Here is a 15,741-nt window from a genome sequence, read left to right as displayed (position 1 = left end):
TAAAAATAAAAAAAGCAGCTGCTATTTTCTTTCCCTGCACTCTCAGTCTGTTTCTTGTTTAACACAGACCTGCTTTTCATTAGTGATACAAAGATTTCAGACTCTTAGAAAAGCTTCTAGAATGAATGAAGGTTGTTGGGAATGTGAACCAGAGTATTTGTGAATTAAAGGCATGAAAAAGACTCTTAGAAAGCTCAACCACAAACTGATGTTCAAGTGTTATTTTAGCAGCAGATTGTAACAAAAAAACACTACTCTACATAAAGGGTAAAACACTTGAGTTGGTTGTAGGGAAAATGTTTGTTGCATTTTCAAGATTTTAAATGTTTTTTCTGAGATTTTCCAGTTCTTATGTCGTTGTCTGCTTTTACCATTGAACCCTCTTGCAGTTTAACAATTTGAATTTGATTTGAACATTTTGAACAAACTGTAAATGTGTAATTTTCTCTAGCAAAAAAAGACAGAAAACAGTGTGAAAAGTAGACATTGGGAATTAAAATTGCAGAGGGGCTGCTGTGGCTGTGGCTGGAAATCCCTCCGGGAGACATCAAAAGATAGATGGGAGACTTCAGGGCTTTTTGAATCCACTGTTATGGCTTGTAGTTTAGTTCCATTTATTAAAGCTTTGCTCTGGCCTGCATGCATGCATCTCATGTCTGGAAGGCGTGCTGTGTGTTTGTGTTAGTGGTGACAAAAGTACATGTCGATGATATTAATATCTATTGCGTTGCTAATGACAGCATGTGCATAACTAGCATATAGTTCTTTCTACGTGCAATTCCTTTAAGTTTGTAGGATTTAAGGAACCACCTTAAAAATGCTAAAATACATAGAGAGAAGATTACTCCTGTGGATCTTCTGCGTGTCAGTCTTTCGTTTTGTCCACTCGACTGTCTGCCTTTGATCAGTTTGTGTTGACGGCGAGACAAAATAAAGAGCTGCAAGGTCTGATACAGATCAGAAACGACGTCTGGGGTCTCTTTTTAGATCCCGCGGTGCATGTTAGTAGACTGGGTTACATATTATTGTGTGTAAATAAGGATCAATGGCTTTAATATTGAATAAATAATCAATCATCGGAATGAGGATATTGGAGACTGACAGAGAGATACAAACAGTTCAGGTACTGCAGGAATCTGTGATGCTGCTTCCTCATGTTTATTCGTTTACTGTTCAAACAATCAGAAAAAGTACTGGTCCCAGTCGGCATCTTTTAAAATTATCGGAATGGCATTGGAAAAATACCAAACCGTACCAACTCCTAAAAATATATTTATTTTAAGACCAGTGAAATGTGTAGCCATAGGCTGACCTGAAACAAAATGTTCACCACTAGTCTGCTGGCATCTGTAGGCTGACGCCCTTTCTGCTTGACGATGATGATTGTGAGGAATCCCCTGCTAACTTCTGCATGTGTGTTGATGACAAAGAAAGTGACCAAAATCCTCAATTGGAATTTTGTAATTTGAATAAAAGTTGGATCAGAGTCACACAGAGTATTCATGATAGTCAAATGCCTGTAAAATGGACTCCACAGATGTATCCCTGGGGTGGGCCCAATGTGGCTTCAGGCTGGCAGGACAGAAGAAACCCCCTAGAGGCTTGAATACCTTATATGGTCATCCATTGTATCTAGGGTGGCCATAGTGCAGCGTTAGGTGCTCAACCTCTAAATGGTGTATACTTGTATAGCGCCTTCTACCCTCCTTCGAGAGCCCAAAGCGCTTCACAGTCACAGACCCATTCACACACTGGTGGTGAATGTCCACTGCCGAACACTGGCGCCAACCTTCCACCGGAAACAATCCGGGTTCAGTGTCTTGCCCAAGGACACTTCAACACATGGGCAGGCAAGGCGGGAATAAAGGAGTCAGGAGTCGGCTGCCCTACCACTGCACCACGGTCGTTGATTGGAAGATTGCAGGTTCAATTACCGCCTTGCTCACCCATGTGTCAAAGTGTCCTTGGGCAAGACACAGAACCGAACCTTAGCTCTGGTGGAAAGTTGGCACCAGTGTTATGCAACCAACTGTGTGAATGGGAAGTCCTATGACTGTAAAGCACTTTGGGTCTTAGAGGAAAGTAGTAAGTGCTGTGCAAGCATACGCTATTTAGCATTACACAAAATCTACATCTTTAGTGGTCAGTGTCTATGTTCCTGCTCCAGCAACGTAATTCATAGCTTTGTTTTCAGTGGAAAAGAACTGATTTGGTCTTTGAAGCACCCCGAACTGGTTTCAACTGGTCTGGAGCTCCATATGGGTTAATGTAAAAATGATTCATTAATGTGTTTAAAGCAAAGTATAAAAGTGTAACATAATATAAAAGTATAGAAACTCTTCACGATCTATCATTTTCTGTATTCATCCCGGGGAAGTCAGTAAACCGAGACGCATGAATTTAATTTTTTTCTGTTTTGACAACCAACAACAACGCATATGTACCATGATGAGATTTGGTGCTATTTCTTACTCTAAAGTCACCCATTTTACCCATTGGATGTATCAGAACTATTGGTATGTCTGGATTCCCTCTCCTCTTCCTAACTACTAAAAACTATGTAGTGTGGGATTATCTAGTGACCTGGATTTTAAAGCGATTCTATAGCGACCCGGTCCTGGATGAGCAGAAGAAGATGGATGGATAGCTAAACAAAAGTTGAATGTGGTTTATAGTGCACTAAGTAGTAAGTAGGAATTTCTGATACAACCAATGTTTGCTTGACTCCCAAAATGGCGGTCAGCGGAGCGCACATGACGTCACTGCAAGGGGTGTACAGTTTTTGCTCACTACTGTTCCAGCCTGTGTTTGAGCAGCTTTACTGAGACCAAACCCATTAAATGCAGCTCAGATTCAGTCACTCCCTTCATTCCAAGCCTCGCTCATACTTGCTGAATCGCCGAATTGATTATGTGGCAGATGTCCCTGGAGCAAAGTTCACCTTGAATAAAATTTGTGGCGACTTATGAAACTCTGAGCAAATGTACAGTGAGTGAAAGAAGATTCATTCACTTAATAAGAAGCAATAGAACATCCAGAAGACACTGCATGAATGCAGCAGTAATAAAACGGTGAGAATCTCACGCACGCCATACAAAACTGAGAACTCTTCAAGATGCTTATATTTGCATAATTTACAGGAATTTGATTTTGAGCTCCTCACTTAAGTGCCTTTTTCGGGGGTTTAGGTTCAGCTGTACTTGGTGATAAATCAAAGTGGAGCATCAGAGGGTGAGCGAGCTTTAAAATTCAAAGTCAGTTCCCTGCGCCGTGCACGCTGTGCCGTGAACAGCCAGACTGCATCATTCCTGTGTGGAAATAATGTCAAAGAGATGAACAAAACATCCAAGGCACTGAGTCTTTTCATGTGCTCTGATGGAAGGAATTTCAGTCAAAGCCATGATCTCTGATCAAAAATCGATAGCAATCACAGATCAAGACGATGGATAGTAAAAAAGTCAGATGAGCTGTAAACATATCACTGCAGGACCTCAGAAATCAAACATGCAGAGGCATCAACAAATCCATACCAAGTAGATGAGATATTTTTGACTGCTATGTTTATAGATTTTGTTTTTAAGCATAAATTCTATATTTTGCATTGAAAAACCTAAAGTGATGTGATTCAAGAATGCAAATTTGTTTTCATGAAACTTCTTCAGAAACAATCTCAATGTGCTGATAAGTAAAGTGTTTTTTCTGTCTAAAAGAAACCTTTCTTTTGTGCAGTTTCGTTGCTGTGGAGTGACCAACCACACAGACTGGTTCGAGGTTTACAATGCCTCCCGTGTGCCGGACTCCTGCTGTCTGGAGTACAGCGACAACTGTGGACTGGACAATCCGGGGACGTGGTGGACTGCAGTAAGTTCCTGCATTCCATAAGAAATACCAGGAATCGTCATGCAACTTTTTACAAAGTGTATGCAGACATTTTTATTGATGTTCTGTTCACAAACAGAACTCCTACGGCGCGGGGTTGAGGCATTGATACATTCTTCAAGATTTCATCCCGCTGTCTGATTTTTTTTAAATCGTTGGCTTGGTCCTCAGACAGTGCTTGTTTGGCGGTTGTCAGACACGCAGAATGGACCGCTTTATATGTTCCCCTCCGGTAGCTAGCAGTGCTTGATATTGATGGCCGCTGTCAGGAGACATTTACGCATCGTCCAATCAGAGCCGTGGCTGGCCGGTGATTCCGGCTGCCACCGTTTTGTGGCCGTCCAATTTTGTAATATTGTCATCTCCCCCGTCACTGGACTCAAAATGGCCTCAAAATGTGCCCTGGTGGCCACTAAAGCTTCAGTACGGTACAGTTCGATCTGTTATTTTGAGCGCTTTCACAGTAAAATAGACCCATTAAACAGTACCGACCCGTTCCTCTTGGGGGCCCCAATTCGTTGTAGGTCCATTGAAAATAGAATGGGACGGTTGGGGCGGAGTCGCTGTAGCCACACACTGATCGGCCGAAAGTGACGACATTAGAAAGCACCAGTATAGCCATAAGGTAGCGACTCCGTTTTCCTCTTTACGGCGGTTTTCTTCTTAGCCGCCTCAAACTTCTTTCAAACTACATTAAATCCCTGCTATACGGGATTTTCAAGAAGTAAGACAAGAGAAAAAACAAGCTGCTTGATGACCTCCATTGTTGTTAGTATTCTAGTCGTTGCACTACGATGATGTGATGACATACTAGCGGTCTACACCACCCATGTGCCGTGAAAACAAACATCTCAGTGGAAGCGAGGCTTAACTGAGTGGAATCGCTCGCCTGAATTAACTGTTCAGTCCGGTACTACTCCTCCCGAACCGCTCAATGGAAACATGGCTTAACCAATGTCAACTATTAGAAAATAATCGTCCGGTTGCCGTCAAATTGTAATTGTTTCTCAAAACCTCCATGGCCACTAGTTAGTAGACCTACACTTCTTTAATTCATCTGTTGTTGAGACACACAAAAAGAAGTGTGTGTGTGCATGCGTGGGGGTGTGTCTGTTTTGTGTGTGTGTGTTTAATCTCTCCAATCTGTTTAGATAAATCCTGGTGTTTAATTGTGAAAAATGGGTTATATTTTAAAAATAAAGCGGATTTTCTCATGTATTTTGGTGTAACTTCCTGCCAGAATTGAGGCGGATCAGTCGCGGCTCGCACACAAAACAGACCAGACACCAAAACAATCTGCTGCATGCGCGAGCCTTCTGCAGAAGACCGCGGCGCTTCGCGTCTGGTGTGAACCACACCATAGATTAATAAGGGCACCCAATGGAAGTGCCTCCGTTACGCTGATATGCAACACTTTGGTGAATGAAGTACTTACCCAATCGACAAAATCAGCTGATTCTGTTAAAAAAGAAAAGCAAACTGCAACACTTTACGTAATGTGTATATCTGAGCAAAGCAGATATGAAAAGCAGCAGCGTCAGAATCAGCTGATTCACGTTTATCTTGTAAACAGTCATAGAGATATGTCAAAGAGGGTGTGTTCAAGGGTTGAACAAGTTTTATCACGACGCCGACACACTGTCAGTAGTTGTAGTGCATGCAAACTTCAAAATTTTTTCCTTGGGGATTAATTACATTTTTTTATTTTAACAGTGGGCCCACTCAGATAGTTTTGCTTCATTTGGAATTCACAGCGGACATGTTGAGGACGCTCATCAGCTCCAAGCGCTGTCCGTTCAGCAAACCTCCAAGGTTACAAGTTTACACTTTATTTTGAAAATGAAGTGGATTCCAAAGTGTTTTCAGCTTTCCCACTAAGAATTCCCATTCCTTTTGTGTAAAAGTCAGTGATTCTGCTGCAACAGTGTGACAAATAGTGATGCACCACTACAGCTTTCAAACCTTGGTGGTACATGTCCAGTGTGAAAAATCACTTATATGTTTTATGAATACCACTCCTAGAGTCTTCTAGATTTTATTTTCAGATTAAAAGCTTTTGATCACAGTATTTTAGTCAAATTTGTAAAAAAAAAAACTTCTACCTGTAAACTTTAATGTTGTCCTTCTTTGATGATTCTTCGTCAGTTTTCATTTCCAAGGATGCTGACCGGGAGGCTCACTTTCTCCACACAGCCTCAGAACATCTTTCCTACATGCTTTGATCGTGTGATTTAATGAAATGGAGATGGTGTGTTTGGATGAAAAGACAGAAAAGACAGCGGTTCAGTGAAGTCAAAACAAACAATGCAGTAGTATGGCGGCACAGCATTTCTTTGTTCTGTTTTATAATGCAGAGCAGTTTGTGTAAATAGAATAATGGAGACAAATAACTGCAAGACGGTTGAAAAGTAGAAAATATAGAAAGATGTTCTTGGAAACAAGGGACCATAAAACAATGCTATAATCCAGCAGACAAAAGTTGTCAATAACTGAATAACAGGCTACAGTGTCAGCATTCCAAAGTGATCCAGGCGGGGGTCCCAATCCACATCCCATTCATGTGTCTGGGAATTTGAGACCGAGCTGATGAAAAGCCTTCCAAACTCACAGATCTGGAATAGGACAGTGGAGGATTGTTGTTTCTTGTGGTGGCAAACAAATAGTCTGGATAGAAAACGTAGCTACACCATTTTAATCAACCATATTTTCCATACTATAAGGCACACTGTCAATAAATGGTCTTTTTTCAATAATATGTTGTATATTAATAAGGCACATAAAGTTTTGTATTGTTTTTTGCTTAGTCTAAACAAATAAAAATAACAATAGATAAATGTATGCACTCTGATGATAACTATACTCATGCAAAACGCTCTATTTGAACTTAGAAACGCTAATAATGTTTTAAACTGAGATATGTAGCAGCTGAAGCTTATTTAAGGCTGCTCCCTTAAATTGATGCAACTATGACCACAAAAATACCAAAAATCTATACAATACATTGATATTATCAATATCATCATCTATCTGAATATTTTTCAATCATCAAATGCCCAGGCATTCATTACAACTATCATGGAGCTCAGTCATCAATAGAAAAGTGACCACATGACTATCAGTCAGTCAGACTTTAACAACTATATTCACAGCAATTCTGATTCTAGTCTGTGGCACCCTGTACGCCATGTCAGAAGCATTAGCATATTCACAAACCTTGTTTGCCATACATTAAATACTACACTGATACAGCTAACACAAATGTTATCGTGACTATGCAACACATTAAAAACACACACTCCAACACCGCTACACATTAGCCCCTTTACATATTTGCAAATACACCCAAACTTGTTAGAAACAAGTAAAGAAATAGACTGATACCACCTTAAAAAAAAGGTTACTGCGGCTATGCTACTCCCAACCTAGCTAGTAACCGACATTGCTACATGCTAGCCCCATTATATTGTTTGCAATTACTCCCAATCTTGTTTGAAACAGGTAAAAAAAAAAAAAAATAGAACTGATACCGCTTAAGAAAAGGTTACTTGTGGGTATGTTAACTCTCAACCTTGCTACTAACACATAAACCCAGTCCGACACCGCTACATGCTAGCCCCTTTAATATATTTGCAATTACTCCCAACCTTGTTAGTAACAGGTAAAAAAAAAAAACAGACTAGTACCATTAAAAAAAAGTACTGTGACTACTCGAACTCCCAACCTTGCTACTAACACGTAAAAATCACATTACGACACCGCTACATGTTAGCCGCGTTAGCGTATTCACAGCAACAACCAACTTTTATCATAGCTCGTTAACCCTCATGCTCTATTGTGGAGTCCAGATGACCCCAGTTGTAATGTAAACATGCATAGGATAGCACAAGGGTTACAAAAAAGACTAACATGTTGACAGAGTGCCGTGCACATCTCAAATTCACTTTAACATCAGTAAACTTAACCTAGATTTAATCCATAAAGCACACTGTTATTTTGAGGAAAAAAACACTATTGTGTCATATAGTGCAGAAAAGACAGTAAGTAGCTTCAACTTCTCAGCTTAAATAGCTTAAGGATTAGTTTAAGACATAAAGAATTTTGAAAAGTTTTGCCATTTTTTTATATTTAGAACATTTTTGTGATGTCGGTGAGGAATTCAACATCCTTTAGAGCCCAGAATAAATGACAAAAGAATGGCGACTCAACATGGTCAGATTTGTTTTTGATTTAAATTTGAACTTTTACAGTTTTTGGCTTGATGCCCTGATGTTTTAGTTTTATTTCAGATCATCAGTCTTTAACCTTGGAAAATTAGTTGACTTTCAAGTGCTGAAACTCATCAAATTAATGGTATTGGATTAATAATAGTTTTCCAGAAGGGCATAACTACTGCTCTACTAATGCGTTTTAAATCCACAATTAGAGAAAATTCTTTTAATTTTTAAGCACAGCGATATATTCCTGCTTTTAAATTATACTATAATAGCAGGAAAGTAAGCACACACACACACAAGCGAGGTGCAGAGATTTAGAGGTCTTTGGCCGGTGGTGCATTTCTTTAAGTCTTCACGGGAGTCTTAGGGAGCCGCAGAGCTGTTGAATACTGAGCAGGTTAAACCAATAAAACAGAGATGCTTTGCTGCAGGAAGACCTGATTTCAACAAAAGCTCTTAGTTTTCCAAGATTGATGCATAGAAAGTGGTAGATCTGCTTAAGCAGGTTGCATGTCAATAACTGAGCGCTCATCTATTGGCACTGACGCAAAGGCTGCACAGAGTGTGTATTCATCACTCCGCAGAGACCATTATACCCTGTCATTTTTGCAGATTTGCCATATTGAATATGTAACACTGGGTAGTTTTATTGAAATTGGCAGGACATTATGTTAATGGACTAATTTGCGCATGATTTAGTAAGAATGGACGCTTTTTTGTAAGAGAGGTAATTGAGCACATTGAGATGATGTGTGGGAAAACTGGTATTAATTGCACATTAACTTAAAACTAAAATTATTCCACCTACCTGTGACCTGTCCGTCACACCAACAAAGAGCACTGCCGAGTGTGAAAAATCTGTTTTTGTCCCCCTCTTTTAAATAAAAAATGTGTTTTCCCACATGAGAGCAGCCATCTGTTCCCACTGTGCACTTTCACTTTCACACACTTGCAATCATCTTTGTTTCACTTTTGCACCAGAGGAGAGCAGCTTTTCATCTTAAGGAGCTACAGAGTCACCTTCAACGTTCCTTTTTCTCCCCAAAGTCTGAGAAAGCAGCTTTCATGGCATTTTGTCTTTCTTACTCCAGAGCCTTATCTGGTCCGGTTTCTGATGTCTAATCCATTGAACAGAATCAGTTCTGTACAATGATCTCCTCTTGGCAGCTGATACATCAAACTGAGGTTTTGCCGGGCTTTTATGTCAGCCTTTGACACGGTAAAGCCGGGGCTTCCAATCATTTTGGGAACCTTTAAAAGAATGGTTTCTCATACACGGAGAAGGGGAGAGCTGGAAGTTTTAAAACAGCATTTCTGATTTATCTATCTAACCAATTACTTTAAAAAAAAAGATAAGTACTGTAAAATGAGGGCTTGTGTCTTATTTTTACATAAAAACCACTACATTATAGCATTAAATTAAATTAATTTTAAACTATAAAATAATAGATTCCAAAGAGTTAAGTGAGTTGAAAGTATTTTCAACACTTATAAGACACTATAAGCCTTCATTCAAAAAAATAAAAAAACAGGAGTGCACCTTAAATATGAATTAATTCTAGTTCTGCCTACCGAGAGGTACATGGCATGCCATCAAAATGTTAGGCCCAATCCATATTCTCCCCTTCCCCCTTCCCCTTCATTTAGCCCTCCAAATGGAGAGTTATGAAAAAATAGTGTCTCATATTTCGGACGTCACTTTGGTTTGATGACATCACCAATAATCGCTGGTCTGCTAACATTAGCGCAGAGCTTCATAAATAACAACAGTGGTTTTATCATTTTAAAAAGGTCATTCTAAAACAAAAAGTCATTACTAACATTTAAATCTAATTAGTGTGCTTCAAGGCACACCCACTTGAAGAAATGCTTTCCACGGTTCACCCTCGCGATGGATGACTCCATTTAAAGGGACAGATTTAAAAAATACATTTTCTGGACACGACTTGCAGTTAAACTCCCCCTTTAAATGGAGGAGATGGGAGAAGGGAAGAATTCGGGTTGGGCTTTAATCGTTTTTTTACGATTTGCAAAAAGGTTAGGTGTTGATGTTTGTGACTTTACAATAAATACAGGTATTGGAAATACGCCAACTTAGCTAATATGTAGCAGTGTCAAACTGTGTTATTTTTATGTGTTAATTTAGAATGTGAAAGTTAGCATTTTCACAATGATGTTTGTTCTAGCTGTAGCCTACCAGTGTGGTAAAGAAAAGCGCTTCTCAGCGCTATGCGGTTTACCCTCGTGTTGGAGGACTTTATATCCCTCCATCTGGAGGGTCGGATTAAAAAAATACATTTCCTGGACAGTACTTACACTTAAACTGCTCCTTCAAATGAAGGTGGAGGGAGGAATTCGGATTGGGCCTTAGACTTTTTTTTACATGTTTTTAACAAGATTTTGAGTTACAAGTATTTAAAATATGCTAACACAGCTAAAGTAGCTAACCATTTGTAGTGTCACACTGTGTTATTTTTACGTGTTAATATCAAATTTGAAAGTTAGCATGTTCACAGTAATGTTTGTTTTAGCTGTAGCTTACCAGTCTGGTTTGCATACAAGTTTATTATGAAAAGGCTAACATGGTTAGCATCTATGGTTATTATGTTGCAGTTATCATGTTGTGTTTATCATGTAGTGGTTAACGTGTAGCGGTGTTGGAATTTGTTGTGTTTCTAGCGAGGTTGGGAGTTACAGGTATTGTGTCAGGCTGTTTTTACATGTCACTGAAAGGTTGGAAGTCAACATTTACAGTAATGCTACAGTTTGTTTTAGCAGTCTAAGTCTTTATTTTTTACGTTACATACAATGTTGAGAGTTAAGGGTGTTGTGAATCCGCTTACATGGCTAACGTGTAGAGATGTCATACTGTTACTAACAAGGTTGGAAGTCACAGGAACTTTTGTTTTAGTGGTCTCAGTCTGTTTTTTTTGTTTGTTTGTTTTTTACATTACAATGTTGGGCGTTAAAGGTATTGTAAATATATTAGGACTGGGAATCACTGGGTACCTCTCGATACGGTGAGATGCGATACATAGCTCAAGATTTCTGTGATATTGCCATACTGCAATAATTACTAAAAATCATCTGTAATAACTCACATCAAGACATTTTTTAGGAAAATATATCTTTATTTTTTAGCTTGAACACAAAATAAGACAACTTGTGTCTTATTTTGTGCAACAAATAATGAACACTTTTGTACAACATTGATGAAATCAGAAATATTCTTTGACAAGCATTGACACCAACTGAATTTTAATTATCTGTAAAATTCAGTGCTAACAATAGTAAACATAAACAGCATTGCCACTACTTAGTGCAAAATTGTTGTAAACAACAGAACAAAAATTAAATAATTCAAGTAGCTGCCAGACATATTGGTGCTCATGACAACTAGCCTATCTCACCAAAGGATGACGAATATAACATTTTACAGCCTCTTTAAATGAAAATAAAAGATCAATACTCCCTGAGAACCCATCAAGAATCAATCACAGGACTAAAAATCGCGATAGATCGCCATGTTGATATTTTGGCACACCACAAGTGAACATGCTAACAAGTTCTAGAAATTCTATGAACACAGTTAATACTCTGTTATCTTCCTTAATACCTCTTAAAGTTCGTTAGACCATTTATTGACGGGACGCCTTTTAACCTGGTGTGCTCTGCTGAAAATACGATTATTTGTGTTCATAAAAGATATGATGCAGATATGATATGTGCTGGGGTACTGGCACTATTTACAAATGGAGAAGGATTGTATTTGCAAACAGACACAATCTGTGATAGAGTTCACACATTGTGAGTGGATATTTATGAAGGATCGCTCTGATAACGCTGTGGATGGGCAGAAAAACCTGTGGAGCAACTTGTGACTGACACAGAGACAGTAAAGACAAACATTGGAAATGACAGCCGCTGACAATCACAAGTGATTAACAGAATGAGTGACAGCATTCTGCTGTTGCTGAGAGTCCTGTCTGCTGCCAGGTTAGATGAACAGAAATAAGTCTCCTTCACTCCAGTGGTACAGCTCTGACTGGAGCTGAAGACGCAGCTCGGGGCTCCTCCAGCCTCACACAGGAGCCAAGAGAGGAGAACGAACGTCTGATTGATGTTGTGTTGGCTAACTTCCCTCTCAGTGGGGACCCAAAGACAGTCTGAGCAGCTTGTTCTCTTTTCCTGTCCTTCTCTGTGCATTCTATTCTGTCTTACTGAAGTAGGTCAGGTTACTGGTGAGTTAAACACCCAGATCCTCTTCTGCCTCATTCATTTACAGTTTATGACAGCTCAGACATTTATTTTAAATATATATACTCAACTGAGTATTATGGCCATATAGATATAAGTATATAAGTATACATAATATATATATAAAGTCAAATATTTGTGGGAATAAAGTCGTGAAATTATGATTTTTCTTTTAACGTTTAAATTTATTAAGAATAAAATATATATTTTATTAGTAAAAAACTCAATATCTTATGAGAATAATGTTATAATTTTGTATTTTTACCAAATTTACAAGATTAAAGTAATATATTTGGTAAAGGGCTGTTTTCTTATGAAAATTCAAACAACATAAAAACTAACAAATACTAATGTAACATACTAATGTGTTTCAGGATGAGGTACAGTGTATTGTAAGTGGTTACCTCAGCATTGAGCAAATTTGTGCTAGATTGTATTTATTTGATCTTTCAATCTGGCCCTAATACTCCATCGTAGAAATGCTATATCTCCTTTGCTGGTTTTATTTTACAGAATAAATAGGACTCAGCTTCCAGTACTTTTATTTCTGCTATTTGCACCCATAGGTGGAAGTAAAGTGAGGAAACCTCGGGTTCAGGGTAATGTGTTTGTGAACCTCAGAGAGAAGTTGAGCTGTTTTTTTTTCTCCTAAACAAACAAACTTGGCAAATGTTTCACACCCTAAATGAAGTGAGCTACATCAAAGAAAACAAAAACCCATTTTTTAAATGGATAATTACAGGCAAATTCATTCCTCTGTGCTAATACAAACAAATCTGACAGGTTTGACTCACTACTTGAATTTAATCAACAGAAAAACATTTACTGCATGCTGATGAACATTAAAGCACTCATAAAATTGATCAGACTTTTAGATTTTAGCAGTTTATGTCAAGAAGAAAGAAGAACGATCTTGTGTAAGTTTTGCAGAACTACTTTTTCATTTGAATCATAAAATATTTTACTTCTGATGATAAAGCTTTTAAAGGGAGAGATTTTAACATCTTTAATTTTACATGTTGGTTTCCCAGAAATGCTTTTACTTTATTCATAGAATAAAGTTTCGGACTCTTGTGGGACTTACAGCTGGATTTCTGCGATGCAATTCTAAATCTTTTTTTTTAACTGTATATTTGTTAAACTTTGTGGTGTATGACTTTAAAAGTCTGCACAGACTAGAGAATCAGTGTTTGAACTTTGACTCTGCAGAAGAACATGCTGGATATGACATCTGTGTGGTAAAAACACAAAATAAGTATAATTGTATCAAGATTTCATCACGAACACGTGACGAGTCTGCAGCTATTAACAGAAGAACAAAGACTTAGAAAGACACTCAGATGAAAATTGTTCTTTGTGGCATTTTTCTCATGATGGAGAAAACATATAAAGGAAATTAAGCTCAAAATTACATTTCTGAGAATTTCTTTATTCAAATTGTTTCGAATCAGCAAATAGATGCAGAAAAAGCTTGTGGTTGTTACATACAGACTACAGTCACGAGCTGCAAGCTTCCTGTTCCGCTTTATTCTAATGCATCCTGACAAATAGATTCATGTTCATCTTTGTTTTCCTCATCTAAGCTAATATTAGCTCTAAACTGGACTGTTTCAATATTTTTCGCTCTTTTTGGCACATTTTTGTGAGGGGCTGTAAGCTAGTGGGAAAGAGTGTAACTGAAAGATGTCGGGAAGTGGGGCGGGCTTACTCCTTACAGTCCCATCCACTACTATGTTCTAGAACAGTGGTCCCCAACCCCCAGGCTGCAGACTAGTACCGGTACGTGGGTCACTTGGTACAGGGCCACAGACAGAAAAAAGATAATACTTGTGCTAATATAGATTATTTCAAGTTACTTGTTTTTCTGATCCTGAAAGAAGTTTTATTTTGGAAAAATGCTGGGTTCTGTTCACTACATCCATCTTTGTCACGTGACTTGAAGCGGTGACCTGCATGGCTAAGCTAGTAGTCCAAAGCTAACAATAAACTAAACAATGAAGCGTTTTTAGAAAGTTTATTCAAGGAGAAAAGAGCCAGTAAAGAAACCAAAGAAGAGACTTTGACTTTAAAGAACAATAAAGCGTACATTCACAGACAAAACAGAATAACTGAGACAGTTGTTCTCATGTAGCATGTAGCTAATACGCGGCGACAGACTCTCGACTGTTTCACACACTCAGATAATAACGCACGGTGGATTCCTTTTATATTATATTTGGAAAATAGCACTTTAATGACAGTTGCGTCATTTTATTTTGCTTTATTTATCCATCACACCTTAAAATTCGAAATATAATCGAAGCTTGGATTGAGTGTTAAAATTACATCCTATAGGGGAAAAAAATCATGAAATGTTTTCTTTATGGAATTTCTTAAAATCAGAAACCACTTCTACAAACTTTGTTTCATTAAATCTTCATCATCTGTAAAAAAAAAAAAAAAAAAATTAATGATGTTTTTAGACTTCTTTAAACAAAATTCCTTGTAGTAGCACTTTATTTTGAAAATATATTTTCAGAAACTAAGCTTAAAAAGGCCAACTTCTGCCCCACTTGGACCGGACCGTGAAACTATTGTGTAATTTTGAACCAGTCCGTGTCCTAAAAAGGGTTGGGGAGCACTGCTATAAAAATCAACAGATGTTTTGATTGATTTTTGGAATAGACATTCTCTGAGCAGGATGTAAAGAGACAAAAAAAAAGAATTCTGATTCTATCATAAAGAAAGAAAATAGCTTTTTTTGTGGTTAAGCATCTTCAGATAAAAAAGGTGAAACTAAAAAGGCAAAAAGAAAAAGGTTTTGATTTAATATAGCAAATATATTAACATGTCAGCCCAATTAATTCTGTTTAAATGAAACAAAAGGTATCATCCTAATGAAAGACTAGCATGATGTAACAGCAGGAGAAACACAATAAAACTCCTTTCCTGACGTTGATGATCATCGTTATGGATAAAAACATGCGACACCAGTGAGACATTTGGAGTCCAGCCATGCAAACGCTTTCAAGCAACAGCACCACGAACAATAATGACAGTCATTTCTGTGCAGCATCTGATGATATTTGAAATGAACCATTTTGGAGACGCATGTGAAGTGTGGCTGTAGACACAACCCACTTTGCTCAAATGTCTCACATCTTTGCCGAAATGTCACCCTACTTTGACCTTTTAGCTAAATTGGCAAAAAGTGATTTGAAACCCTTAATCCTCTATTAAAATGCATTTAGCAAGATGTATTTTTGTTTAAAAAAGTCACATTTTCTAATGAAATGTTCTTGTGTTTATTTAATTCATTTCAGGAAATCTTTGGAAGGTCTGTGGTTTTCTTTCAAGAGCTTTTGAAATCATTTCCATTCGTCTCTCAGAAAGGCCTCACTCTGTTCAAAGT

General features: G+C 38.0%; 1 protein-coding gene across 3 annotated transcripts in view; it reads left to right on the top strand.

Moving 5' to 3' along the window:
* The window catches only part of tspan4a (tetraspanin 4a), a 267,431-nt gene that overhangs the window by 231,563 nt on the left and 20,127 nt on the right, over positions 1 to 15,741 (top strand). For all 3 annotated transcript variants that reach the window (XM_024295289.2, XM_036216896.1, XM_024295288.2), the window contains one exon: positions 3,730 to 3,861. In XM_024295289.2, the coding sequence (XP_024151057.1) occupies positions 3,730 to 3,861 (132 nt within the window). The remainder of the gene's footprint in view (positions 1 to 3,729; positions 3,862 to 15,741) is intronic.

This window comes from Oryzias melastigma, linkage group LG3 (genome assembly GCF_002922805.2).
Source record: "Oryzias melastigma strain HK-1 linkage group LG3, ASM292280v2, whole genome shotgun sequence".
NCBI classification, from domain to species: Eukaryota; Metazoa; Chordata; class Actinopteri; order Beloniformes; family Adrianichthyidae; genus Oryzias; species Oryzias melastigma.
This window is presented reverse-complemented; position numbering and strand designations above follow the sequence as displayed.